This window comes from Trichosurus vulpecula, chromosome 6 (assembly GCF_011100635.1).
Source record: "Trichosurus vulpecula isolate mTriVul1 chromosome 6, mTriVul1.pri, whole genome shotgun sequence".
NCBI classification, from domain to species: domain Eukaryota; kingdom Metazoa; phylum Chordata; class Mammalia; order Diprotodontia; family Phalangeridae; genus Trichosurus; species Trichosurus vulpecula.
The window spans coordinates 238638346-238665691 of record NC_050578.1 but is presented as its reverse complement, the minus strand read 5'-3'; the positions used below and the strand labels follow the sequence as shown (position 1 = coordinate 238665691).

The following is a 27346-nucleotide window of genomic DNA, read 5'->3' as shown; positions in this document are numbered from 1 at the left end:
AATTTTGAAGCAGATGTTTCTTTCCTCCTCTCTTTTTCATATATATGTATATATATGTGTCTATATACACACATACATAAATATATACACACACATACATACATACATACACGTACCCATATTATGTATATATATAATGTAAGTTTCAACTTGAAATTGAAATGTATTTCTATTTCTATATTATGAATATACTCTCAATCTTAAGTTAAACAAGCATTTATTGAGTCTTCTCTGCAAAGGCATTATGGTGAGTGTGCTGGAGATACAAAGGCAAAGCCAAACAGTCCCTGCCCTTAAAAAGCTTGTATTTCACTGAAATCCCAGACAAGTAATCACTGAAATTCTATTGTAGTGTAACAGTTAATAAACAGAGAGGGTTCTTGTTTTCAACAATTTCCTCCTGCTAAATGGCAAGACCACCTGAGTTGGGAATGTGATTCTCTGGCTCTGGAAAACTCATGTGGTCTGTGAACACAGCACTGGACTTTGATAAAGAGAGCACGGGCTCCAATGCTAGGCTCTACTATGTGTCTTTGGGCAAATCCCTTGACCCTTTTTGGGTCATGGTTTTCTTCTCTGTAAAATGAAGGGATTGGACTCGAAAATCTCCCAGGTCTTCCTCCCATTTGCAAAATGCGGTAGGGATAGAATGCTAAAGGAAAGAGCGCAGGACAAGAGTCAGAGAAGTTAAATTCTAGGTGGGAACTTAACTATGTGATCGTTTTGGGCCAGGGGCCGGATCTCTGAAGTCCATTCCAGTTTTAAAGCTAAGATTTAAAATTTAGAAGCAAAGGGGTGAAAAGAAAGGAGGAAGGTAAAGGGAACCAAGCATTTATTATGCACCTCCTCTGTGCCAGGCATTGTGCTAAGCACTTTGCAGATATCTCATCTGATCCCGCGAGGTAGAAAGCACTACATTTGGGACAGCATAACCCGGGTTCCACCACTGTCTCTGTGACTTTGGGTAAGTTACAACCTGTCTGTGCCTTATTTTACTCCTTTGTAAAATGAGGGGGTTGCCTCTGAGGTACTTCCCAGCTCTGTAGTCTATGTTCCTGTGAATTCGAGCTCATCTGCTCCAGAGCCGGGTGTGTGTCCCGGGCACCGGACCTTTCTGGGCCTCTTTCCTTAGCGATAATATGCTGTGGTGGATAGAGTACACGCTGAGTTTGGTGTCAGGAAGACGATTTAGGACCCTAAGCCAACTAAACCTTTCTTTCCCTCACTTTCCTCATTTGTAAAATGAAGGGGATGGTCTCTATGACCTTAGGGTCCCTTCCAGCTCAATCAATCAGTCACCAAGTATTTATTAAATGCTTGCCATGAGCTCAATGCTGGGGATAAAAATATAAAGAATGAAAGAATCTCTATCGTCTGGGAGTAACCTCTAAATCAGATGTTCTTAACCTGGGACCTTTGAACTTTTTGAAAAAAGTAGTTTGATAACTGTATTTGAATATAAGTGATTTCCTTTGTAATCAATCCTATGTATTTTATTAATCTAAAAAAATATTCTTCTGAGAAGTCTTCCATCAGCTTCACCAGACTACCTTGTCTCCTGGCATCTCTGGATTCCTTCAAGTCCCACCCACCTTGATTCTAGTGCCTTTTTCCTGCGGATTACCTCCAACTTATACAGGCTGGAGGGCTCTCTCTCTGCATGTGTGGATATGTCTATAATGTATGTATATGTAATATGTATGTATGGTTTGTATGTATGTGTATATATGCCTATAATGCATGTATATGCATACACACATATCTTATTTTCATATCACCTCCCACATTACAGATTGCTCCTCAAGAGATTGTCTTTTGCTTTTCTTTGTATTCTCAGTGATATTAGCACAGGGCTTGGCACATGGTTGGTGTTTAATAAATGTTTGTCCTTTTTTTTCCTTTGTATCCCCAGCGAGTAGCACAGTACCTGGCATATAGTGGGTGTTTACTAAATGTTCACTGACTCTTTTTTTTCCTTTGTATCTTGGGCAGTTGGCACAGTACCTGGCACACAGTTGGTGCTTAATAAATGTTCATTTACAATTTTTTTCCTTAGTGTTCCGAACGCTTAGCACAGTAGCTAGCACACAGTAGGCGCTTAAGACCAAAGGGTCCCATGACCCAAAGAAGTGTAAAGATATCGACATTTAGATAGTGTGGTCTCCCAGATCCCTTCCAGCCTTGAGTAGGGGGCGGGGTGGGGGAGGAGTGGACACCTTTGGGGGAGTGGCCTTGCAAGACACAGCCAAAGCGCCTGAGGCCATCGGGGGCGGTGCCAGGTCGAAGCTCCACAGCGCCGCCCGCAGGCCAGACGCGCACGGCGAGGGACCTAGGGGAAGCCAAGGGCGGGGCGAAACAAAGCCCCCGGAGGGGAGGGGAGGTGTCCAAGCGTTGTCCTGGCAACGCGTGCGGGCCCTGGCCCCGGATTGGCTGCGGCGGCGGGCGGCGCGGTGCCTCCTGGGAGCGCGCTCCCGCCGTGGCGGCAGCGCCGGTTTGAACTTGGCGGCGACCGGGATCTCGGCCTCAGCGGCGGGTTCCGTTCGGCCTCCCCTCCCCCTCCCCCGCCCGGCCCCGGCCATGAACAGTGAGGAGATCGCGCAGCCGCCGCCGCGCAGGCAGGGGGAGGCCCCCGGCGGCTTCAGCTCTGACCCGCCGTCGTCGGCGCGGCCCGCCTCGAGCCCGGCGTCCGCCTCTCTGCTGTCCGTGCTGCAGAGCGACGGCGACGGCGCCGAGGAGCGGCGGAAGCGCCGGGGGCGGAGGCAGCACCGAGCGGAGCGCGCCAGCCGGGACTGGGACGAGGTGGAGGCCGAAGCCAGCGGCGAAGCGCCGCCGGAGCCCGTGAAGCCGGAGCGCAGCGGGGCGGAGGAGAAAGCACCGCCACCCCCCGTGGCGGAAGAGAAGGCCGACCCGAGGGGGAGGGCCGCGGCCCTGGAAGGAGGGGAGACCTCCGGGCGCGCCAGGTAAAGCACCCGGCCCTGGGGGGCCGAGCGCACCTCGCGAGGACCCTGAGGCGGGGCCTTGGCCCCGGGGCCGAGCCGGGCCGGCCTCCTCCCTCCTCCTCCTGGTCACGCTCTCCGCTCGTCCCGCCCCTCTGCCCAGGTCCGGGAGCCCCCCACTCCACCCCACCCCACCCCACCGGTCCTGTTTTCCTCCCCCACTTCTTCCTTTTCTCACTTGTTCCCTCTCTCGCTCCCTCTTTCCTCCCTCCCTCCCCCCCTCCTCCCCTCCCCCTTTCCACAGTGAGACTTTCCCACTCTGAGCCTTGTACCCTTATCTTCCAATATTTGTTTTTCGACGTTAAACAGCTCCCCTCTCAGGGGCTCCTTTTACTCATCTGTCCAGCCAAGGCATTGGATTAGATGACTTCTAAGGACCCTTTGCTGTTCTGAGTCTTCCATCCAGTCCAGTGTGTAAAGCACATTCATCTCCTCCCCTTCAAAACCTAGGCAGAAAGAGGGCTGGGCAGGAAGACCTGGATTCAAGTTCTGCGTCCGACATGTACTGTCCGTGTAGACTGGATTTGCCATTTATTTCAGTGCCTTAAGAGACTCCCTTAAGATCGTAACTTGCAAGGAATTGGAGGGTTGTGAAGGGCCTTCTGATCTGCCCTGATAGAAGTTCTCGATGAGCGCTCTCCATACCAAGGAAATCACAGTGAACAGAGCAGAAGCTTAGTAAATGCTAGTAAAACTGAAATTGAATGCACTATGCAAGGGAACTTGGTTTATTGGGTAAAAGGACTAACCTTAAGAGTCAAGAGCACCTTGATTCAACCAGGTCTTGCTTCCAGAACCCATTAGCTGTATCACCATGGACAGCTAAGTTATACAGCTGGTCAGAGTTCCCAGGCAGCACTTCCAGAGCTGTGGCAAGCCATCTGATAAGCATTGGTGGGAGGCCTATGGAGGAGGCAGTTTCTATACACTGATAGGACTCCCCTGCCCCCCCCCAATTGATTATTTTTGGGGTATTTCTAGTGAATTACAATATCCCTATATCATAGATACTGAGTTAGGTTAGCTAATACACCCAAAGATATCTAGGGAGGCAGCGTAGGAGGCAAAGAGCTTTGAATCTGGAGTCAGAAAACTAGTGTTTAAATGGAGCATTATCTTTCTCCCTTTGTGACCTTAGGCAAATCACTTATACTCTGAGTGTTTCCCTCCACTCTAAAATGAAGGGTTTGGACTAGGTAGTTCCCATCTAGCTTTTAATCCTCTGCTTATAGAATCCAATTAACTTGTAAATTTTGCTATCAAGTCCCCTCATTTACCTACATATAATGTGGTAGAAATAATAGTGTAGAGTCAGAAGGAACCTTAAAAGAATGTTTTGCTTATCCTTCGTGTGGAAGCTAAGTTGAGTGTCTTCTTAAAGTCTCAGAGCTAGTAGGGGAAGCAGGACCAGAACCCAAATATGTCCCCACAGTGTACTTTAGTTTAGACCAGGCCTGCACAACCTGCCTGAGGGCACTCCAAAGAATTTTGGCTGGCCTGCAAAAAATGGAGAGGGTGTTTTCCTCTACATTTTCCGGGGCCACAGGTTGTGCAGGCCTGCTCTAGACAGCCTTCCTTTTGAAAGTCTTCGAGATACCTGTTAGTATAAGAGCACATATCACAATCTTCCTTTTCTAGAACTGCTCATTTAGTGCAAATCTGTCTTGGCATGGGCCTATGGTATTATTATTATTATTATTATTATAAAAAGTTAATAGAATCATAGAAACTTAGAGTCGGAAGGCATCTTAGAGTGCATGAGAGTGTGTGGTTTGCATCTTGATGGATGTTAGATGTATCATGTACAATATGATGGATTTTTTAGGTGGAATTTTAGAGCTTGAAAAGACCTTAATTCACCACTTCATCATGTAGTCCATTTTGTTTTTATTTTTTATTTTTTTCTGGGTTTTTTTTTGGCAAGGCAATTGGAGTTAAGTGGCTTGCCCAAGGTCACACAGCTAGTACATGTGTCAAATGTCTGAGACTGGATTTGAACTCAGGTCCTCCTGACTCCAGGGCCAGTGCTCTACTCACTGCACCACCTAGCTGCCCCCCTCCGTTTTGTTTTTAGACTACTCTAATCATTAGGAAAAATTTCCCTACATTCAGCTTAAAGACACCTCTGTTATTTCTGCCCAGTGGTGCTAGTTTTACCCTCTGGGGCCAAACAGAAGTCAGATCATTCCATTTTGCTTCTGTGATTAGGAACTCTAAATTTTCAAGCTAAATATCCCCTATTCCTTTCATAGATCTTAGCTCTCTTAATTTGTCAATCTTTCTTGAAATGTGCTATCTAGAACTGAATATGGTGCTCTTCTTGTGCTACCTTCCTCGTTCTTGACACTATTTCTGTTAATGTAGCTCAAGATCTCATTAGCTTTTTTGGCTGTCACTTTATGCTCCTGACTCAGTTGTGCTTTTGCAGTCCACTAAACCCTGAAGTATTTTGAATATGAGAGCGCTATCCCAAGGCCAAATTCCAACCAAACTGGCTGACTTGCAGTTTCCTGATCTGGAAAGTCTTATTCCTTCCTCCATCCCTCCATGCTTGGAGTTCACTGCACTCTTTTTTTTTTAATTTACCTCTCCCTCTTGGAATATCCCTGGTTTTCTTCAAAGCTCAGTTTGTGTGACTTCCTGTAAGAAGCCTTTCTTGATCTGCCTAGTTAGCACTTTCTCCTCAGTCCTTAAGATATTATGTATGTCCCTATTTGCTTCCATATCTATACTCCCAATAAAAATAGAAACTCTTCCAGGGCAAAGAATATTTTTTATTTTGTGCACATAGCTCCCATGTTTGTCCTAGTGGCTTGTACATAGCAGGCACTTAATAATATTTGTTGGATTAAATAGTTGCCATGAAACCAATTCCACTGATTGTTTTGTTTGCCTCCCCAGTAAGACCCTGTGCTCCATCCTTCTGTTTAGCTGAGGCTTCCTCTTGTCTTCTGGTTTCATTTATTGTGAGAACAGTGATATTGAGATGGTTCATTCCTCCCAGTAGTATGGCAGTCCTTTGGCCTTGGGATAGCGCTCTCATATTCATAGTGCCTTTAACTAAATCAGTGTTTATAGATAGATGGTCTAAATATTGAATGATACTTCATGCCCTTTGCTCCCTTTTCTGCCACTCTCCCACTGACATGGAAGAAATGGAAGGATATTGTCTGTGACCGAGGACCACTTTTTACTGGGTTTTTTTTTTCACGTGTTGCCAAACCAAATAATTCATTACCTTGTGGCCAACCTGTTGGTAATTAGCTTTAGTTTAGTTATGACTTGTTCCTTAGAAGGCAGACTCAGTCTGTCCCTGAAACCATACTCAAAGCCTTTCCAACATGATAGAATCTACAGTGTGGTATTTTGCTAGGATAACCTCAGAGACCCCAAGCCTTTCTCCATACCATGACGAGGCATTGCAGTAGGATTTTTATGGAGAATTAAATGACAGCTAGCATTTGTGTTATTTTAAGGTAGACTGGGTGATTTCCTCATAATAGTCCTTTGAGGTAGTTAAGATGGTAAAAAATATTATCATCCCCATTTTATCAATGAGGATAAATGTATTGAGCCTCAGAGGGATGACTTGCTTGTGGTCATGCAGCTTTACTAAGGGTCAGAGCTGAACCTGAAACCCTGATCTTCTCACTCTGAAGTCTCTTGCCCTTTCCACTTTAACTTGAAGTAAAATTTTGGTTTCTGAAAGGAATTTTAAAAAAATATATAATTCTAGCTAGTTCCTATGTGTCATGTATAAATACAAAGGTGGCTCAGTGGTTAGTACTTAATGACTTGATTTTATTGATGTGGTTTGCCCCTTAGCAATGCTAATCATAGGCCCTTAGGACACATGGTCTTTATGAATTGTTGTGGCCAAAAAAATTCATTAACCTTGATGACCCAGCCTTCTGGTGATCAAGCTGGGGAAAACCTGAAGGTTTCATTTTTATGATCTCCTTTAAAATGTAAGTCTCCTAATTGAATATAGTAAAATATGTATTACATTTTACTTTTACTCTATATATCAATTTGACTGTTAGATCAACAACTATTTATTAAACAATTTAGAAAATCTTCTTTATCAACAGAATTAAAGAAAGAGAAAATTCAGAAAAAGAACATCAGTGGCTTGTATTAGAGGCAAGTCTGACACCATGGGAAGAGTGGTTTGTTTGCAAAGAAAAAGAGCAACGTGCTCGTCTACAAAACAGAGCCTTGGAGGTAACAATAAAGTGAATTTCTTTTTTTACCCAATAGCCATATTTGAGCTTATAGATGTGTTTCTCAGCTTAAATGAAAAGTTCCATGAATTCCCTTAGTGTCCTAATAATAAATAAGATAATTTTTGCATTTGGTTACTTCGGTGTTTAATGTTCTATGTCAGCCCTGATGCTGAGTGTTTGCTTTCCTTCAATTTCAAGGGACATTCATTAAGCACTAATCTTTAGTGCTGGTGGAGGGACAGATCAATAAAACCTGCTCATTTCCTTGGGCAGATAAGAAAATGAAGCTTGGAAGGTTAAATGACTTTCCCAGGGCCACATAGCAAGTTTATTTTAGATCTGAGACCAGAGTCAAGGTCTCTCGACTCCAAAAGTCCCAATTCTAGTTCTACTGAATTAGTATGCTGTTTCCCAGAGGTTAAATGAGGCAGTCTTCATTTTTCTTATTGGTCGTATCTTGTATTTTTTACTCCTTGCTTGTAGGCATTCAAAAAGGGCATATGCCTGAGTAAAAAACTGTACAAGTGTAAATATTAGACATTGACTGCTACTTTAGAATCTATCGGCAATATTGGGTTAAGAACTTCTTACTTAGCACAGTTACCCACATGTATTTTCATACTTAATAATATCAAAAAATAGATCACATATTAGGCATTATAATCTTGAAAGAATGGAGTCACTCATTATTTTAATTCATATTTTTGCTCTTGAATCATTTAAGTTTTCTGTGTGTTGCTTCCCGCCCCCCCCCCCCAAGTAGATTGCAAGAATGTTTCAGGAAATGTATTTGTGACGAGAAAGGAAAGATAATTAAGAATTAGGCTTTTGACAGTTGGAAAGGCTGTTTCCAGGGTGAAATGAGGGTAGATTAGTTCGCATGTGAGGTAATGTCTTAGAAGGAGATCATCATTTTATTCTCCTATTCAGTAAACTCCAGTGGCTCTCCATTCTCTTCAGGATCAAATATAAAATCTTCTCTTTGCCTGTTAAAGCCCTTTACAACCTGACCCTTTCCTGTCTTTGCAGACTTCCTACATGTTACCAAGCCAGTGATACTAGCCTCGTTTGCTATTCTTAGCACAAGACTCTCCCTCCTTAGATTCTGGACGTTTTCGTTGGCTGTCCCCTAGACCTGGAATTCCCTCCCTCCAACTCCTGGCTTCCCTGTGATCCTTCATATTTTAGCTAATAATCCCATCTTCTGCAATGAGCTTTTCCTGATCCTCCGTAATGCCAGTGCCTCTCCCGCTAAGAATATCTTCAGTTTATTTGATAAGTAGCTTATTTGTACCTGGTAGTTTGCATTTCACTTCCCCATTAGACAGTGAGCTCCTTGAGGGCAGGGCCTGTCTTTTGCCTTTCCTTGCAACCCCAGTGCTTAGCATAGTACCTGGCACATAGTAGGTGCTTAATTAATACTTGTTCAATGACTGGCTAACTTTGGAATGGGTACCTTGGGGAGGAGTTGGTTTGTTATGCAGAATCTATGTTGCTAGTGTAGGGCCCTGCTGGTTGGGAACTTGGAATGATGGATATTGTTTTTTCTTAAGTAAATGATTCTTTAGGGAAATGGTGTCAAACTCAAATAGAAACCAGGGCCGCTAAACTGTACATTGGGATCCCTGAGGGCACATATTGACTTAGAAAATCACATTATTTATGTGTTATTGTGTTTTTATTTATTTTGTTAAATATTTCCAAATCACATTTTAATCTGGTTCAGACCACATTTGGGGTGTGTTGTGGTCTGTGTGTTTGACACCTCTGCTGTAGGGAATTGAGAAATTGTGTCTCACTCAGTCCGGGTTTGTAATAGGAGAGGGTAGGAAACTATTTAAGAGCAGTATTCATGGAGAGGAAAGAAAATAATCAGTAAATGACTAAGTTTTTAAGTTGTCCAAACTGGACCAGCTCGGAGTTCAGACAGTTAAGTCGCACACCCTAAGGAACAGCAGACTGATGAAGGTCTAGGTGTAGGTTTAGCTCTCTGCGCCATCACGTTCTTTCTCTGGAAGAAATGCTCAAGCTTGCAGAGTCAAGTGATGACAGAGCAGTTAAATGGTCAGGGATATGAACTCAGTTTCATTTTCTGCCCCAGTTACTGTGTAACATTACCGAAAAACTTGTAGGAATTCTTTTCTTCTCCAAGAAAAATTTCTCCTTTGACCTAGGTCTGAAATCTCTTAACTATTCAGCTTCAAGGATACTTTAATTCCTAGCCTTTATCTTCAGTAAAAACTTAGAAGCCTTTCTTATTACCTCCCCCAATCATAGTAGTTCTTTTGAATTATCTGTTGGTAGCGTACCAAGATTTACCTGTTGAAAAACTGTCAGTAAAATACAGTATAGTTGCATAGTTGAAATTTATAGTAAGGGACTAGTAATAATAGTAATAAGCAGATATTTACATCTCTGAAAAGTTACTAAAGTTTTTTTAGTTTACTTTTTTAAATTAGCAGCAAAAAAAAAAAATTCTCTCCTTTTAAACCCGTATTTGGAAAAAATAGGGGGGAGGGGAAGCAAAACCCTTGTAATAAACGTGCATAGTCAAGCAAGACAAATTCTCCCATTGGTCATATCCAGTAAATATATTTCTCTTCTTGCACCCTGAGTTTTTCATCTATGTCAGGAGGTAAGAGGCATGCTTCATACTAGCATCATGGTTGGTCATTGTATCGATCAGGGATCTGAATGAAATCTTGCTAACATGTTTGTCTTTATAATGTAGTTGTTATTTTATAAATCATTCTCCTGTTCTCATTTCACATATCCTTCAGTTAGTTTATACACCTCTTCCCAGTTTTCTCTGAAGGCATCTGTTTTCATCATTTTTCGTAACACGGTATATTTTGTTACATTCATATATCAACGTTCTCCAGTTGAAGGATTTCATTAATTTACGGTTCTTTGCTTTCACAAAAAGAGCTACTGTAAATATTTTGTTTGGATGGATACTTTTTCTTTGATCTCTTTGAGTATAAACCTAGTAATGGTATTGCTGGGTCAAAAAGTATGCACAGTTTGGTGACTTTTGGGACATGGTTCTAAATTGTTTCTAGAATGGATTCATAATTCTATCAACAGTGCATTAATTAGTAACTCTTTCCTTAGTTTTTTTTTTTTAATTGAAGATTTTAAATCCTAGCAATCACTTAAGGTAGTACCACTTTTGTTATATATAGTTATACGTATAGTTATATATAGTTTTACATGTGATTTGAATACATTATTAAATGTTACTTTTTGTATTGAAAAAATAGGAACTAAGTCTACAACAAGAGAAAAGAAAAGAAGTAGAAGAGCGCGAAAAAAGAAAAAAATATGCGGAGGAAAAACACAAGGAATGGCTTCACAAAAAGAATGAACAGGTGAGAATTAGGCACCTCTCCAATCCCTCTCTCTGGCCACAACCTATTATGTTTCCCCTCTGACTCCTTCACTTCCCCCAGAGCTGTCCTTGGCCCTCACTGTGACCTTTTGTACCTTGACCCCTCCTTCTCTCTCTGCTTCTTCCAGTCTGGTTTCACTTGTCTTCAAATCCAGTCTTGACTGACTTAATGGTCATCTCCCTGGAATCCCTCATTTTCCTGACTGTCCACTATTCTACCTGTAATTGCCAACCCTTTATTTTTGCTCCTGGACTGCTCAGTCTCATTGCAGAGAGTCACCAAATGGAGTCCATGCTACATTATGTTAATGACATCTCTCCTCTGAAGGTGGTGAAGTACTTAACCTGTTGTTAGGAAGTTCTCCCTCCCAATAAAGGAAAGGGAGAATGACTCCCTCCCAGCTCATGAAGGCTTCCACATTATATTACTAAGTTTGGCCATTTAAAGTCTATGTGCCTGAGCTTCCTCCTCTATGGAATTTTATGATGTTAATACTCTCTCTGTGAGTAGCCAATCCATCTCTGTTTTTCATGTAATTTCTTAACATTTTTCCTCTTATTTTCACACCACCTTCTTAAAGATCAGTTGGAAATAACATGATGAATTTGTTATTTTTAGTCTTTGCATTCTAAAGCTAAATAGAAATGCTTTTGTACCGCTTTGTTTTGGACTCTGCACCTCTGTTCTGCTTACATAGGGTGCATAATTGGGTGTTAACATAAAAGGTCATTTTATGTATATGAAAAGTACTTATTAAAATCTGAGGGAATTTTACATAACCCTTTTTAGATATTCAGTTCAATTAAAGAGAGTATTAAGTCTGTACTGTAGCTCTTTGCCATATGTGGTAAACTTTTCTTCCACAGTAACAAACAAATTTGAGTAACACATAATTTTACCATGTCCTTAATTAGTATTGAGCCAGTGCCTGCTTCCCTGTAACTTCCTCCTTCTTGTCCTCCTTTTCCTCTCTGGGGCCAAGCAAAATAGCTTTCACATGGCAACCTTTCAGGTAGCTGAAGACAGTTCTCATATCCCACTTCCCCAACCCCCATTCTCAGGGCCTGGCTAGCTAGCTAGCTATGTGACCCAAGGAGGTGTGAACATGACAAAGGCTTTTGGTTCATGCATTTTTGAAATTCATATTTATAAGCTACATTGTGCTATGCTATTCTTTTCCTACTAAAAGCCTCTTATCTTATCTTCTAATTCCATGAAGCTAATTTTACCACACTAATCAATTAAACAAGGTTGCTGGATTTCCGAGAATGCAATATAATGGTATGAGGTGATATATTTGCTGTTTAATTGGTGGCATTAAGCCTAATCTGCTTATGTGAAATGTGACTCTTCTCTTTTGGATGGAAATTGCAGCTGGAATTTAATTAGGAGAACACTACAGTCTTTGGGTGTACACATTCTGTGAGTGCAAATTGCCCAAATCTTTATTTTAGAGATTAAGTATACACTCAGGAAAGAAGATGTCTGTTCCTGAGCACACATAATCCCAAGGGTACCATCAGTCATTTAGGGAGTCAGGCTGGAATTGGATGAAAGTGCATCTTATTTGGAGTCAGAGGACCTGGATTCAAATGCTGGTTCTATTGTTTACTCTTTGTATGACTCTGGATAACTCATGTGACTTATTTCAGTCAAAGTTTCCTCATCTGTAAAGTGAAGGGCTTAGATCAGAAGATCTTTAAGGTCCATTTCAGCTCTGGATCTAGGATCCTATGATTTACTCAATTTCCTGCCTTCTTAAAGCCCATCAGATTTCTTCTGATTTCCAGGCTAGGCTATTTTAACATCCATTTACAAAAGTGGGGCCCCCTGGTTCTTCTCTTCTTGTCTGCCATCTCATTTTTTCCTCCTTCCCTGTTTACATTCACCATGTGTGGTCCTCAGCTGCCTTAGACTGTGTTCATATTTTAGACATATCAAGGGTGGTTTCTTTCTTCAGGTCATTTTCACTTTGGTCTGTCTAACAAACCGACAAGTGGCGTTCATGATATTCTTTTCACTTGTCTATTTTTTGAAATGCTTCTCTAAAAAGAAATGACTTATCTCATTTGGCTGTGTTTCTTTCTGTGAAGTCTTACTAATTTAAGCTTCCCTGTTTTTTTGAAGGACATTTATATTTTTTCTTGCCTGTAATTCTTACTTTGTATTCAAAGATGATTATTTTTAAATGTTTTTAAATGAAAGCCATGCCACATTTCCCACAACATGGAATTGATTATTTCATTTGCAGTAGGGTTGGTATGACAATGTATATTCATAGCGTTATTATAATAAAGACAGCCTGTATAGTTACCAATAACAATAAACAGTAAATTGTTATTTCTACTATGATTCCTCTTGCTTTGGGGTAGATGTTTGTTTGCCTAACCAAAAGAAGAAATGTTGAAGCCAGAAGGAGTGTTATGAAGAGTGGGCAGTTACTATCCTAGAAAAGCAAGGCGTAAAGGGGTGCTTGGGTGGATAATTGGGTCACATACATTGCTAAGGTTGTCCTCCCTCAGCTCCCTCCTTTTAGAGGGATGTCTGCAGAAATTAAGAGGAAGAAAGGAAAGAAAGGATCAGAAAGACCAAGAACAGGGTTTAATGAACCTTCACTTATATGTTTCTCAGGACTAGGAACTGCAGAAGAAGGAAAGTCATCTCATCTGGCTACTAAATTATGAGGTGCTTTTAAGGGACCTGTCCCATATTTACAAGTTTGACTCAATAACATATGTTGCAAAACTGCAGACAAAGTAGATGTTTCTGGATAAAAGCTACCATTGTCATGAGCATAATGTTATTTATCAAAACACCAAATAATTCTTAAGCCCAATCAGTCAATATTTAAGACATGATTTTTCAGCAAGAAAAAAACTTGTAGTTTTAATCTTAAGTAACAGTGTTTGTAGGGTACTTTGCTTCCCTGGAAATGTCACTTTCAGATCTGGTGTAGTGGAAAGGACATTAGATTAAGATGAGCTGGGTACCAGGCCTAGCCTAGCCTTTTACTAATTTATGACTTTGAGCAAATTGCAGAACACTTTTTTAGTCTTGCTTTCCTCATCTGTAAAATGGGGATAATGATATTGACTTGTCTACTTCATATACTTGGTGTGAGAGACTCAAATGAGATGTGTGTAAGGTAGTTTGTAACCATAAAATATGATATAAATGTGGGTTATCTTTGCTATTGTGAAGTTTTCTATAAATAAAATTATGAAGGAAAGCAGTCTCTGTGTAGCATGATCAGAAGTCTCTAACAGCCAATTGGAAAACAACATCTCTGTATTGTTACTTTTTCTTCACCTAACAACGCAATGGGAGTCTCTTCATTCCTCTAACCCATATTAAGAGCATTTTGTATGCCCAGCACTGCCACGCATACAGAAAATAAGACCTGTCCTTATGAAGCTCACACTTTACATTTTGTGTTTGTAGGTTTAAACAGTAAATGTTTAGGTTTATAATTCAGAAATTCTCTTTTGCCATTTCTTTCAGTTTCTTTCCATTGTTGTAAACTTTTTTACTATCTTAAGTGCTGTAAACATTCGTTCTCTTCTTTTACTCCTACTGCACCTCATGACCTTGTTTTCCCCTCTGTTATTTATAAGTTATTGGTGTTTTCTTTGATGATGCTGCCTGATAGAGTGTTGTCTGGGGCTACATCAGAGTTCAGGAAGAGCAATCCCTGTAAGGTGCAAAGCAGGTCAAAACACTCTGAGACTGTTTGATCTCCCAGTACTTCTTAACCCTTTGCACTAGTTTTTCCCTCTTGTTTGGAAACATTATTAAAACACCAATTCTCTAGTGCTTTCTACAAGTTTCTAGTCTTTATAACTTCTTTTGTCCCAGTGAAGAATTCTTATATAGAACGCCAAATTCCTTTTCCATATTTACTTTGGGCAGTTTTTCCTTACTCTATATAGGGGAAAGTTTTGAGTTGATATAGATAAGATTACTCATTCTCTTGATCATAAATTGTTCATATATTTGTATATGCGGTTTTCAGTTTACAAATCAGTTATATTACATTTTATTTTATTTTCAGTTCTGAATTCTTCTCCTCCCACTTCCCCCTTACCCATACATCGAAGGAGGAAAAACAAAACCATTACAAATACGTATAGTTAAGCAAAACAAATTCCTGGATTAGCCATGTGCATACACACACACACTCTTCTCTCTCTCTCTCTCTCTCTCTCTCTCTCTGTCTCTCTGTCTTTCTGTCTCTCTCATGTTGTGATCTGTGCTCTGAGCTTATGTAGAAGTGGGGTAGATATTTGATCATGAGTCCTGGAATTGTGGTTGGCAGTTTTGTTGGTCAGAGGTCCTAAGCCTGTCAGAGATGTTTGTTTTAGACAATGTTGTTGTTGTATAAATAGTTCTGGTTCTGCTCATTTCACTTTGTATCAGTTCATACAGGCCTTCCCAGGATTCTCTGAAACCATCAAATCAGTTATGTTACACTAAAGGTTTATAAGGCATTTTTTGGAATTCTAACAGCATTCTTAAAGAACAGATGTTATAAAATGGTGGTCAATGGGGCAGCTAGGTGGCGCAGTCAGTAGAGCACCGGCCCTGGAGTCAGGAGGACCTGAGTTCAAATCCGGCCTCAGACACTTGACACAAGTACTAGCTGTGTGATCTTGGGCAAGTCACTTAACCCCAATTGCCCTGCCAAAAAGCCAAAAAAAAAAATAAATAAATAAAATAAAATGGTGGTCAAGGTCTCAGACTTGTCCACTGCTATCCATTTTAGAACTGTCAGGGGAGGGGTTAATTTTAGTGATCCTTAGGGTAGTCTCTTCCAACTCTATGATTCTTTGATTCTTTAACAGAGTCACTGTATTAGTGGCCTGCTGTTGTCTAGCTGGAAGTATTCTCCCTCCCTCCCCAGCTGTAGTAGGCACAGCCACTGACTAGCTTTTCTGTAAAAAGTAAAGCCTATAGATTGTTTCTCTGTTTCCTACTATTGAGGTCTTGAAGGGGCTTTCCTCCTTCTGTTTCCATTTTTGGTAGAGTACTTGACCATTTTGTATGTTTGAAACATTACTAAATGGGATGTTTTTTATTATTTGGGGGCGGATAAAATATGTGTTTTTTCAGATTTTCAAGGAAGGAATTGAATTTATCCCATCTTTCTTCTGCTATATAGAGGTTGGCATTCTCTGGTTGATATGATACTGCCTATGTTTTCCAGATTTTGAAAATTGTTCCCTAAGTCTTTATTCATGTGAGCACTTTTGTAGGTGAATTAAAGTTTATCTTACCCCTCCAAATAAAAAGGAAACATTTCATTCCATTATGTGAAAATTTTTTTAATGGATTTTGTTTCCACTAAAAAAAATAAAAGTGTGTAAGAAATGTACTGATAGAAATTTAGGTTGTTGTTAGCTTATCTTGGAATGGTGTTTAAGGTATGGTAGTAAAATCATGTATTTGACAATACTTGGATACTAATGTAATAATTTTTATATCACTTTGTATAATTTTTGCTTTGTACACGTTGAAATATATTTTTTCCCTGTCCCTTCATTAGAGTGTGTGCTCACAGTGTCAGAGATGGTTTTATTTCTGGTTTTTTATCCCTGGGGCCCTGTACTTCAGGTGGTTAATAGATATTGTTGAATTGATGTATATATTGATGTTAATATTTACAAACTCCATTATCAAGGGAACATACATGCACATAATTCCTTTCTGGAGTAAGTAATCTTATCTTTTTTTAAGGAATACAGTTTAATGAAATTATATTGTCTGAAATTGTTAGTTTTCCACCTATTTTTAGAGGTGTACAGGATTGAACGTTAGATATCTCTTGTCTATAACAAGAACGTCCAGAATCAGGTGTGTTGTTAAGCACATTTGAATAATTTTCTTGTTCTGCTTATTTTTAAAGGAAAGAAAAGAAAGGGAAAAGAAGCTTAATAAAGAAATGGAAGAAAAAGCAGCAAAGGACCTAGAGAAAGAGCATTTGCAAGAAAAAGCTAAAGAAAAATATAAAGAATGGTTAAGGAAAAAAATGGCTGAAGAACATGAGAGGAAAAAAAAGGAAAAGGTATGGAAGAGTGCACAGAGGAGTGTGTCATGAGACGTGGATCCTCATTCTGGGTTTGCTGTGGACACACAATAATTGTTTGAGCTTTTAACATTCCGGGCCACAGATTCCCTCATCTTTCAAACAGCTAGGTGATGTCTAAATATTAACATTGCGATTCTTTGACCAATTTGATTTAATGGTCATAAGCGAACACTCATCTCTTGATGTCCTTATGAGCTTGGTTTATCTGGGAAAAGATATTCAGACATTAGATAGTTTGCATGAGATAAGTTATTCTCTGATGTTCATCATCTTTGAGTCCTGTATTTAGGACATAGAAAACATTCTACTTTTGAGGACCATTACGCTTCCTGGCATTTTGTGTTTGTTGAGAGTGGGGTTTTGTGAGGTTTAAAGCAAATTATTTTAGGTTATTTTGGAAGATTCTGTAATTATGTTATGGGGTTGTGTCATTATGATGGTCAAAACAGATAATTTAAAAAAGTAAATGGTAGTTTCTCTCTTGGGCTTGCTGACTTAAGTGTTATTGAGGAAAGACCTTTTCACTGTGACCCTTTCACAGAAATCACCCTCCGATGAGTTATTGTTTATAGCTAATGAATGATTGAAGTAGATAACTAAGTAGAATGATTGTAGATAGCTAGTAGTCTCTTAGGTAGAATGATCAAATTTCATACAGATTTGAATACACTCCTTTAAGAGGTCTTTGATTTCATCATTTTAAGGAAAAAGAAAAGCAGAGGCTTGCTGAACAACAGGAAAAAAAAGAAATCTCTGAAAAGAAGTTTAAGGAATGGCTGCAAAATGTGAAAAACAAACCTCGTCTCATTCCAAGGAGCTATGGTTATGCCAATGGGAAACTGACAGGTTAGTTCTTGTTCTCTGTGACCTAAATAAAGGCAAGTGAGCTCATGGTTCAGCGAGGAAGTTTCATGTTTGTTTCCTCTTTCAACGTGTACAAAGCAAAAATTATACAAAGTGATATAAAAATTATTACATTAGTATCCAAGTATTGTCAAGAGGAGCTCGTGGAAAAAAAACAAACTCTTTTTATCTAAAATTACTATTTCAGCAAGCTAGATACAAGATCTAGATGCAATTACAAACTTTCTATTTTTCTGAGTCAGAATTGGATTTCTTTTTAAAAGCAGCTGTGAATTTTAAAGCAGTTGTTGTAAAACTGTGCTTTTAAATCAATGAGAATGTTTGATGGTGAATGTAATATAAAATTTGACATTTCTTCCAGTTGGTCTATGAAGACTTATTCTGGAGAGGTTTCATGTTTGCTACTCTTCTTAACCCTATCTAAATTAGAGCTACAGATCTCTTTGGGAGATTATTCTTGTAACTCCAAACACCAGACAGCCCTTGAACCAGACAGAAAACCAGTTGCTCTTTATGCTTGGTCTGATTATAGATGGTGGGGCATAGTTTCTTTGTGCTTTCTGTTAGAAGCTCATAACTTGCTGACAGCTGCCTTCACTTGTCTAAGTGATTTATTAAAAATACTCCCATTCTGTTGTGTTCACACAATAGAACATATTCCAGACTTTGTTTTGACCACCCTGGTGAAGTGTGTGTTGAAATATCTTCACTGTTGATGGGGACTGCCATTGTGTGACTGACACATTCCTGCTGTCAGGGCGTAGGCCTCTCATGCATGGCACAGAGGTCATCAGTTACAGATACTGAACTGAGTTTACTTGTTTGGTTTCTACTTGTTTGAAGAAGGGTAATAATTAAGCAACACCAGTATAATCAGAGGAGTGAACGTTAGAGACAAAGCTTTGATTAGGTATCCACTTACCAGTCAGGACTTAATCATTAAATTAGTTAAATTGCTGGGTGGCTTTTTAAATGAATATTTTCTTTTAAAAAAAAATTTCTATTCATAGCTTTTTTTACATCACTTTATTTTTTTCTGTAAGAAATATTTGTGTAAGAATATTGTCATAATAATAGCAACTGAAAAATAGTACATTAGTTTAATGCTTTAATAAAAAAGCACTTTACATACATTATCTCATTTGACCCTTATAAAAACCCAGTACAACCCAGAGGTAGGTACTGTAGGTACTATTATTATTATTATTATCTTATTTATTAGGATCTTGACACTTAGAGAATCTCAGGTGACAAGATGAGCGTCAGAAATAGAATTCAGCCAAGTCTCACCGAACTCTCTGTCCTGTCTTCTTTCCATCAGGCTCCACTGTCTCTAGTGTAGCAATCTAGCTGCTCTGTCTTTGTATTCAAATTGTGGTCAAACTTTTTTGTAACATATTTTGAGTGAAATATGTGACAGGAGGGTGATTTGGGCCTTTGCATGGTATTCACCATCTGGCCTTTTTTCACAGTTTTGTATTTTAGCTCTTAGGAGCCATACTTTCATTTAATTACAGACATTAATCACAATAGGAGCTATTGATAACTAATTGTATATTAAAATTATAGTAATGCAGTGAATCCTCACTAATGTGGATGACACCAATATAGACTTTAAGTAAATTTAGACAAGATATGTGATTCATATTGAGTTAAATGTTCTGTATCATTTCTTCTCTGTAAATTTTCAAGGCCTTACTTGTGAGACCCTGAGTCTAAAATCAGTAACATTTTCATAGAAGAGACTCAAGATCACGAAGGCTCTTTTCAACTGACTCAGCTCATATGATGTCTTAGTAGTAATGTTTATTGTTTAAGCTCCAGGATGTCTCATTAACACTTAGCACAATGTGTGACACAGAGTAGGCACTTATTAAATGCTTTGTGACTGACTGACTGTATTTGGAAAAGTGCATTATGCTCAAATTCATACTTTTCTTAAAGGCAGACTGGTTTACAATAAACTCTCTCCAGTAGTGAGGCTTTACTTCTATGCCATCGTGATGTGCTAATTTTAAATTGTTTTTCCATCTGGTTCCTGTATACATTGGAAATGATTTACTATCTTTCTTGGGCTTTTAAACAATGAGAGCTTTTGGAGAATAACCAGTCTATTTTTCATTCTTAGGTTACTACAATGGAATTGCCTGCCCACCGCCAAGCTTTTATAATCCAATCCCATGGAAGCCTATTTACATTCCCCCGCCTAAGGAATCAAAGACTGCTATTACTGTGAAGAAGAGCAAAAGACCTGTGTCCATTCAGCCTTACAGGTCCTCACCTTTGGTTTTTCATAAAAACAAGGGCAATCTTTGCCTTGGAACTCTGTGTAGAATACAAAGATAGTATATGTACCAAATAGCCTAAATGCTAAAATACCCTCTTTAAAAAAAAAACAAACAAACTAGAACTATTTTTGTTACTCAGTGTTAGCTCAGTATTTTGTGTGATGATTTACCAGTTATCATTTTTGTAATTGTCAATAGGAACTTTCAAGTTAATTAAGGGAGATATTCGCACATTTTTTTTTTATAAATGTTTCAAAGTTGTGTGTTTGTAAAATTAGCACCCATACAATTAAGAAAGATGTTTGTATTTAACTTTGTCTATAACTATTCTGTAACACCAATAAAATCAAAGATTGTTCTTGTGTTCTTCCACAATGTATGTCCACAATGTATGTTTTAGGATTATGTGTAGCAATGTGATTAGAATAAATCTTGTAATAAATCATTGTAAACTGCTTATTCCAAGTAACCCTTAGAAGAATCTTTATAGGATGGCATTTTATGGGAATTAGAAACTAGAGTTGCTGGTGTTTTTACTATTTCCTGCAAAAATTGTGTTTGAAAAAACAGACCACCAACCAGCATTTAGTATTGTCTTGAAAACAGAGATGAGAATCCTGAGTTTTGTGAAGAGAGGCAATTCACAGTAGTGAGGACAGTTATTTAGTTTTGGACATCAGATAATACTTTGGAAAAAAATGGTCAGTTGATGGTAATTTATATTTAAATTCTGCTGAAATAGTGTTTGTCTCCTAACATGGTATTATTTTAAAAAATCTACTCCCTCAAAAGCTGTGTCCCAGAATCATGCATTTTTACTGTTTAAAGGAAGTAAATACAGATCTTTTTTGCAAAATCTGATATCACCAATCTTATTGATAAATAAATTGAAACCAACAGTAGGGTCAAATGATGATTTTAGAAAACAACCTGGTTTTATTAAAATGTAAAACTTGTAATCATTGTCTGATTTTTTTTTCTTTTAGAAAAAGAGCATGGAATGAAAATTTGTTGTGGCAATTTAAAAATCAGTAAGTTCTTGTCTAAGTGATACTACTTAGAAAATTGTTTCACATCTCTGCTCATATCACATGAGCCCAAACTGGTGATTTATTTTCCTTAGGCGTGGCTGTTGGTCAGAAAGAGCCTCCGAGGTCCCTGAAGACAAGCAGAGTCTCTCGTTGCTGAGCTATGGGGTTCCTACCATCAGAAATGCACCAGCAGTCAGACAACCTTTGGGGAGAGATTAATGAGAGATGGTGTGACCAACACAACTCTAGCCTAGTGGACAGAGTTGTCTAGATTTACTCAACACAGGAGATATGGAGGCCTTAGAGCAGCTCAGGCTACTCCATAAACTTCCAGCTGATCACAGGACTAAGTTCACCAGTCTATTGAAAATATCAAGACTGCCAGTATCTCAATTCTGTAAGTGTTAATTCTAAAAAGCATTTGATATAATTAGTCTTAAAATGTGGCATGGTGAGAATAGCGGGCTACAGAGGGAGAAGAATGCAAAGTTATGCTATTTGAGGACTTTTGGGTCCAGAAGGTTGAATTAGTCACTTGCTATTCATTAAATCAACACTTAAATGTGTTTACCTACTGTGTACACAAAAAGTGTCCAGTTCTGGGAAGTGGTGCAGATTGTACATAAGATATGATCCCTGCCCTTGTGGCACTTAGAGCTGACGTAAATCTCTAAAACGTAACAATATTATATTTTATGTCAAATTTAAAGGCAGTTAATGAGCACAGGGATCAGAGAAGGTCTCACAGAGAAGGAATCCTGAGTTGGTCTTTAAGGATAGCTAAGAATTGATAGGTCATAGAGTGGGGGGTACGGTGCCTGCAAAAGGAAGACTGAGAATTGGAGGGCCTGTTGAGAGGATGATGGCATGTAGTGGGTGTGGCTGAAAAATCAAGGGGGTGCTTGGTTGTATGGAGAGATGAATGCCTGGTGGAGGAGTTTGATATTTATTTAGGACTAATAAAGGGTCACTAAAGAATTTTGAGCTCATCAGTGACTTGGCCATGCATATCAGAAAGTTAATCTGGCAATTGAATCAATCCTAGATTAGAGGGGAGAGAGAGGAATGGGAAAATCTTTTAAGAGGCTACTGGAATAGTCCCTGTGGGTCCGTAAAAGGACTTGTCTTGGGGATAATAGCATTAAGAATAGAGGAGTTAAAGGCAGTACTGCACATGGAGGCAAAATAACCCAACTTGGTAATGTAGAAACTTCACTGAACTTGGAGCCAGGAAAGACCTGGATTCCAATCCTTGCCCTCACTTGCTGTGTGATGGTGGGCAAGACATTTAATTTCTCAGAGCCTCCGTTTCCCTTGTTGTGAACTGAGGGTGACAATATTTCCAATCTCTACTTGCCAAGGTTGTTCCATGGAAAGTGCTTTATACATTATAAAACCCTGAATGTGAATAAGGGATTGGGTATGAAAGGTGAGGGAGGAAAAGAGTAAAGCCCTGAGGTTATGAATGTGGGAGATGGTGAAGGTGGAATATATTTGGGGAGGAGACAAGCAGGTTTTGATTTGTTGAATTTGAGGGGTATATGGGTCATCCAGGAGGAAATGTCCTGCAAACAGAAAGAGTTGTGTCTCTGGAGCTCGAGAAGAGAGTTCAATAAAGAAGTCAGATTTGATAGTGATTGGTACAGTGCTACTTTGGCAGTCAAAACCATGGGATGGAATGGGATTGCTAAGAAAAAGAAGAGTGTATGGAAGGGAAAGGCAGCCAAAGACAAGACCTGTGGGGGATGCAGCAAAGGTGAGAGAAGGTGTTTGGAGGCAGCATCTGGTTTGGAACCCAGGGTTCTGCTGTTTCCTCCCCGCATGGCTGAGCAAGGCATAACTTCAGATGTCTTCACAAGCAACAAGATGGACAGTTGTAGCATCATAGTTAATGTGAAGGGGAGTTGTATGGAAGAAGACTGGAAAGGCAGGAAGAGGCCCAGGTGTACAGAATCTTAAAAGCCAAGTGGGCTTTTAAAGGGGAGATCCAGGGGAGGGGAGACCCAGGAGTTGAGGATGACACCCAGGTTGTGAGCAGACATAATCTCTCCAAATATACCACCTCCAAGACCCTAAACTGAGATTCTAACGCTACTGATCTTTCAGATGTTCCCTCTGATTCACACTCAGCTGAATCTTGGCCCTTTTTATGACCTCTAAGCCTATGACCTAACCCTGTTCAATCAGTTCATCTCCTCAGCTTTGGCTTCACTCGCTTCCAAAACTAGTTTGACCTCATGGCCATTTATTTACTTTAATATTCCACTATTTACTATCCTACAATTCTTTTCCTCCCATGACTTTTCCCTGTCTGGATGATTCCTCATCCTTGGGTAAATCCAACCATCTGATTTCTCCACTTATATTCCAGGGCTGCTGTTTGTAACTTGGGAGAAAGTTATAAAGTCAAACATTTTACAAGGTTGTGATATCTAAGTTCAGCTAGGCCTCACCTCCTCTCCCCTCCCCTTTACCTATTTTTTGGTTCATTCTTCACAGTGTAGATTCTGAATTTCCTCTAGTTTCTATCTGGACCCTCCAACCTTATCCAGCATTTGCCTCCTCAGCCCACCTGCCGTAAAATTTCTCAGCATAATCCATTCTCCTTTCCTCAGGTCACAGAAGAGGTATCCTTACTCTTCACTATGGTAAATACTTTTATCTCAATTCACTTCCACTTTTTCCGGGCACACCTCATATTCTTCATAATTATTCTCTCTCTCTCTCTCATTGTCTCCCTTCTTCCTTGTTCACTCCCTCTCTCCCTTTCTTCCTTTTTCCCCCTCTCTCCTCCCTCTCCTCGCTTTTTCTCCCCTCCTTCCACCTTCTCTGTCCCTCATCTCTCTCCTCTCCCCCTCTCTCCCTCTGTCTCTCTCCCTTTCTCCTTACCCCTCTCTCCCTTTTCCCTTTCCCTTCCCACCCTTCTCCCCCCTCTCTCTCCCTCTCTCCCTCTCCCCTTTCCCCACTACTTTCAGTCTTCCCTACTCTGTTTCTATCTTTTCTTTCAATTTCTCCTTATATAATAGCTCTTCCCATCTTCCTACAAAGTCATTTACTATAAGAGAGCTTTCCTGGTCTTCTTCAATGCTAGAGTCTTCTTCCTGAGATTACCTCCAGTTTATTCTATATGACTCTTGTTAGGTACAGAGTTGTTAGCATGTTCTCTGTCCCATTAGATGATGCATTCCTCAATGGCAGGGTTTGCTTTTTACCTTTCTCAGTATCCCCAAAGCTTAGCATGGTGCCTGGCACTAAATAAGAACTAAATAAATGCTTTTTGACTGAAATGGAGTTGAGAAAAGAGGTCATTGGAGTTAAGGAATGGTGTAGTCAGGTTGTTAGAGGTGTCACCTTCATGACTAATGAAGTCCACAAGGAAAAGTACTAATATAATTGAGAAAGTTGGGAGAGTGAGTGACCTGGAGGCCGATAGATGACAATGTTGTGGGTGCAGAGAGAGTGGTGCAAATGGACCTTGAGTGAGGAAGAGTCATCAGAACACGGCAGAGGAAGGATCGTGAAGCGCCAGAGTCCCATGACACTTGGCCACTAAGCATCCTAACAGCCGTGCCTGAGAGAGCAGGGAAGGGCTATTGAGATGTCAAGCTTAGATTCACCATCTGCCTTGTGACAGGAAGACTTCCCTTCTTTACAGAACATCCATTCCCCTGCAAGACTGCACATATAATCAAGAACACAAGACCTCAGAAAATCACTCAGGTCACTGGACACCCACAGCTGCATTGGCCTGTCGGGTTTTCATTGGAGGCAGCTAGGCAGCACAGAGAAGAGAGCATGGGCCGGGAGTCAGCAAGACCCAGTGTCCAATCTGGCTTCCAACACTAGTCTTGTGGCCCTGGTTGCCTCAAATTCCTCATTTGTAAAAGGGAATAATAACATCACCCAGTTCCCGGGTGGTTGTGAGGAAACAGTGAGATAATATTTGTAGGCACCTTAGCATAATTCCTGGTACATAGTAGGCAGCTAATAAGTGCTTGTTCCCTTTTTTATCCTCACCCCAGAGGGCATAGCCCGGCGCTGAAGGGTCAGCTTAGAAACACTGATCATAAGCCTGGACCAACACAGTTTTAATAATTATCCTCAGAGAGGGTGATAGGCTAGTGCAGTTGTCTGATTTTGGCAACTGGCGCCAGCTTTAAAATTGCGTGATTACTATAGCTTCTGGACGCTAACTTGTTTTACCCTTTAAGGATTTTTTCCCCTGAGTTTCTTTGTTTCATCATGCTAGAATGTATCTTATTCCTACTGCAGGGGCTGGCTTCAGACCCTGAGATGCTGGTTTCAAGTGTAACTGAGTCCTTGTGAAAAAGGCAGTTTAGTATAGGAAGGGAGCAAACATTAAGTGCCTACTTTGTGTCAGGCCACTAAGTGTTTTACAAATACGTCATTTGATCCTCACAACAACCCTGGAGGATAGGTGGTCAGGTACTACGATGGTGGGAAAAACCCTGGGCTTGTCAGATGAGACTGGGTTTGAAACACTATCTTTGTGACCACATGCAACCTCTCTGAGTCTCAATTACCTTGTCTATAAAATGTGTATATTGTTATTTCCAAGACAACACTTCATGAGGTTGTTGTGAAGAAAGTGCTTTATTTAGCCCTATATACATTTGTGAATTATTGAAATGACACCACTGTAATCCTTCCAAGAACAAAGCTGAGAGCAACTTTTGATTGTCCAAGGAGTTTTCAAAAGTCGATTTAAATTGACACACTACCTTAGTTAGAAAATAAACTTTAAATACCGAAGTCATTTGTGGGGTATGGTGGTGCCTGCCTGTAATTCCTGCAACTTGGGAGGTTGAAGCCTCAGCAGTCCTGAGCTGCAATTTGTTAATCCAATAATGTGTTTGCGCTAAAGCCAGCTTCAATATGGTGAGCCCCGGCCCCACGCAGAGAGAGATGGGACACCATGCTCTCTAAGGAGGGGAGAACTGTCCTAGATCAGAAATGGAGCTGGTCGAAGTTTTCATTTGGAGCCTCAGTGGGACAAACAAATAAACCAAAAACTGTAATAATTTGTTTATGTCAACAAAAGAATCTTTGGAATCCCATGTGAAAATTAACTTTAAATTGAACAACAAAATCAGACTCTCTTTTTCTAGAATTTGATACTGAAGTAACGCAGGTGGGACTGTACTTCAGATGAGGTATTGTTTCATCAGCTTGGGTATTTCTTTCACCAGTGCTCCAAGCCTGATCAATGCTTGTATATGTCTTTGGCCAGAAAAAGTCATTATTGGTAGCTAAAATTCTATTGATAGGCTGGCCTCTATGGACTTGGCTAGGCTGGTCTTCTGATGATGAAGCATAGGCTTTCATGAATTCTAAATTTAAGGTCCCTCCAGGTTGGTGTAAGCTAGAGCTTGTGCTCCATGCTATTGGCTTAGCCTTTAATAACCCAAAGTAACCTCCATGGCCCAAGAAGTATCCAAGGAAGGCTCCTAGGGCGTCAGTTGCCATCTCCACACAGATGACTCCCAGACGTGTGTATAGAACCCTACTGCGTCTCCTGAACACTAGGTCTGTGTCACTAGCTGCCTATTGAGATTTCCAGCTGGAGCCCCTGCACACATCTCAAACTCAACATGTACAAAGTAAAATCATCTCTCCTTTCAAACTGAGTCTTCTGACTTTGCCCATGTGTTGAATGCTGCACCATCATATTCCAGTGACCCATGTTTGCAATCTCCTTGGCTCCTCACCTCATGTATCCAGTCATTTGCCAGATCTTGTCAATTGGCCACAGAATCTCTCACGTGTCCCCTTCATTCACATTGCTACCACCCTTATTCAGGGCCTTATGTCCCCCAATAGGATGTAAGTTTTCTTGAGGCCAGGGTTCGTTTCATTCCTATTTTCAGCGCCTACCATAGTACTTGGTACATAGTAGGCATTTAATAAGTACTTGTGGATTGATTGACTTAAACCTAGATCAAGAGTTCTTAACTGGAAGTCCATGAACTTAAAAAAATTGATAATGGTATTTCAATGTAATTGCTTGTCTTTGTAATCCAATGTATTTTACTTTAAGCATTTAAAAAAGGTTATAGCCTCCACTAGACTGCCGAAGTGGTGCAGAACACAGAAAGTTAAGAATTCCTGGTCTATGTAAATGATATCTGGCATTTATGCAGCACTTTATAAGGCTTATCTCATTTGATCCTCACAACAACCTGGGAAGGTGGGTGCTATTATTGTATCTTCCTCATTTTACAGATAAGGAAACTGAGGCAGGCAGTTAAGTGACTTGCCCAGGGTTACACAGAAACTCTCTGACATGGGATTTGAACTCAGGTCACAATGGGAGCTATTTCTTGGTGATTAGAGAAGGAACTGAACCCCACTAATGAACCTGTCTGTTAAGCTTACAGATGAGCCCAACTTCCCTGCTCAACTCCCAAAGTGCCTAGAAGATGTGGCATTAGCTTCTGATTCAG

At 40.1% G+C, this 27346-nt stretch overlaps 1 protein-coding gene across 1 annotated transcript; it reads left to right on the top strand.

Annotated features, from left to right (window-relative positions):
* The first annotated feature begins 633 nt into the window (after nucleotides 1–633).
* CCDC34 (coiled-coil domain containing 34) lies at nucleotides 634–20810 on the top strand. The gene is made up of 7 exons (XM_036765120.1): nucleotides 634–638; nucleotides 2169–2960; nucleotides 7088–7220; nucleotides 10486–10593; nucleotides 16517–16675; nucleotides 17404–17545; nucleotides 19692–20810. The coding sequence occupies exons 1-7, from the start codon at nucleotides 634–636 to the stop codon at nucleotides 19907–19909; spliced, it is 1557 nt and encodes a 518-aa protein (XP_036621015.1). The 3' UTR covers nucleotides 19910–20810.
* Nucleotides 20811–27346: the final 6536 nt, after the last annotated feature.

Excerpts from the sequence above, each read along its gene's own strand:
- CCDC34 (XM_036765120.1), top strand. Across the intron at positions 10,594-16,516 it reads TTCACAAAAAGAATGAACAG|GAAAGAAAAGAAAGGGAAAA; the intron begins GTGAGAATTAGG and ends TTATTTTTAAAG. Across the intron at positions 17,546-19,691 it reads TGCCAATGGGAAACTGACAG|GTTACTACAATGGAATTGCC; the intron begins GTTAGTTCTTGT and ends TTTCATTCTTAG.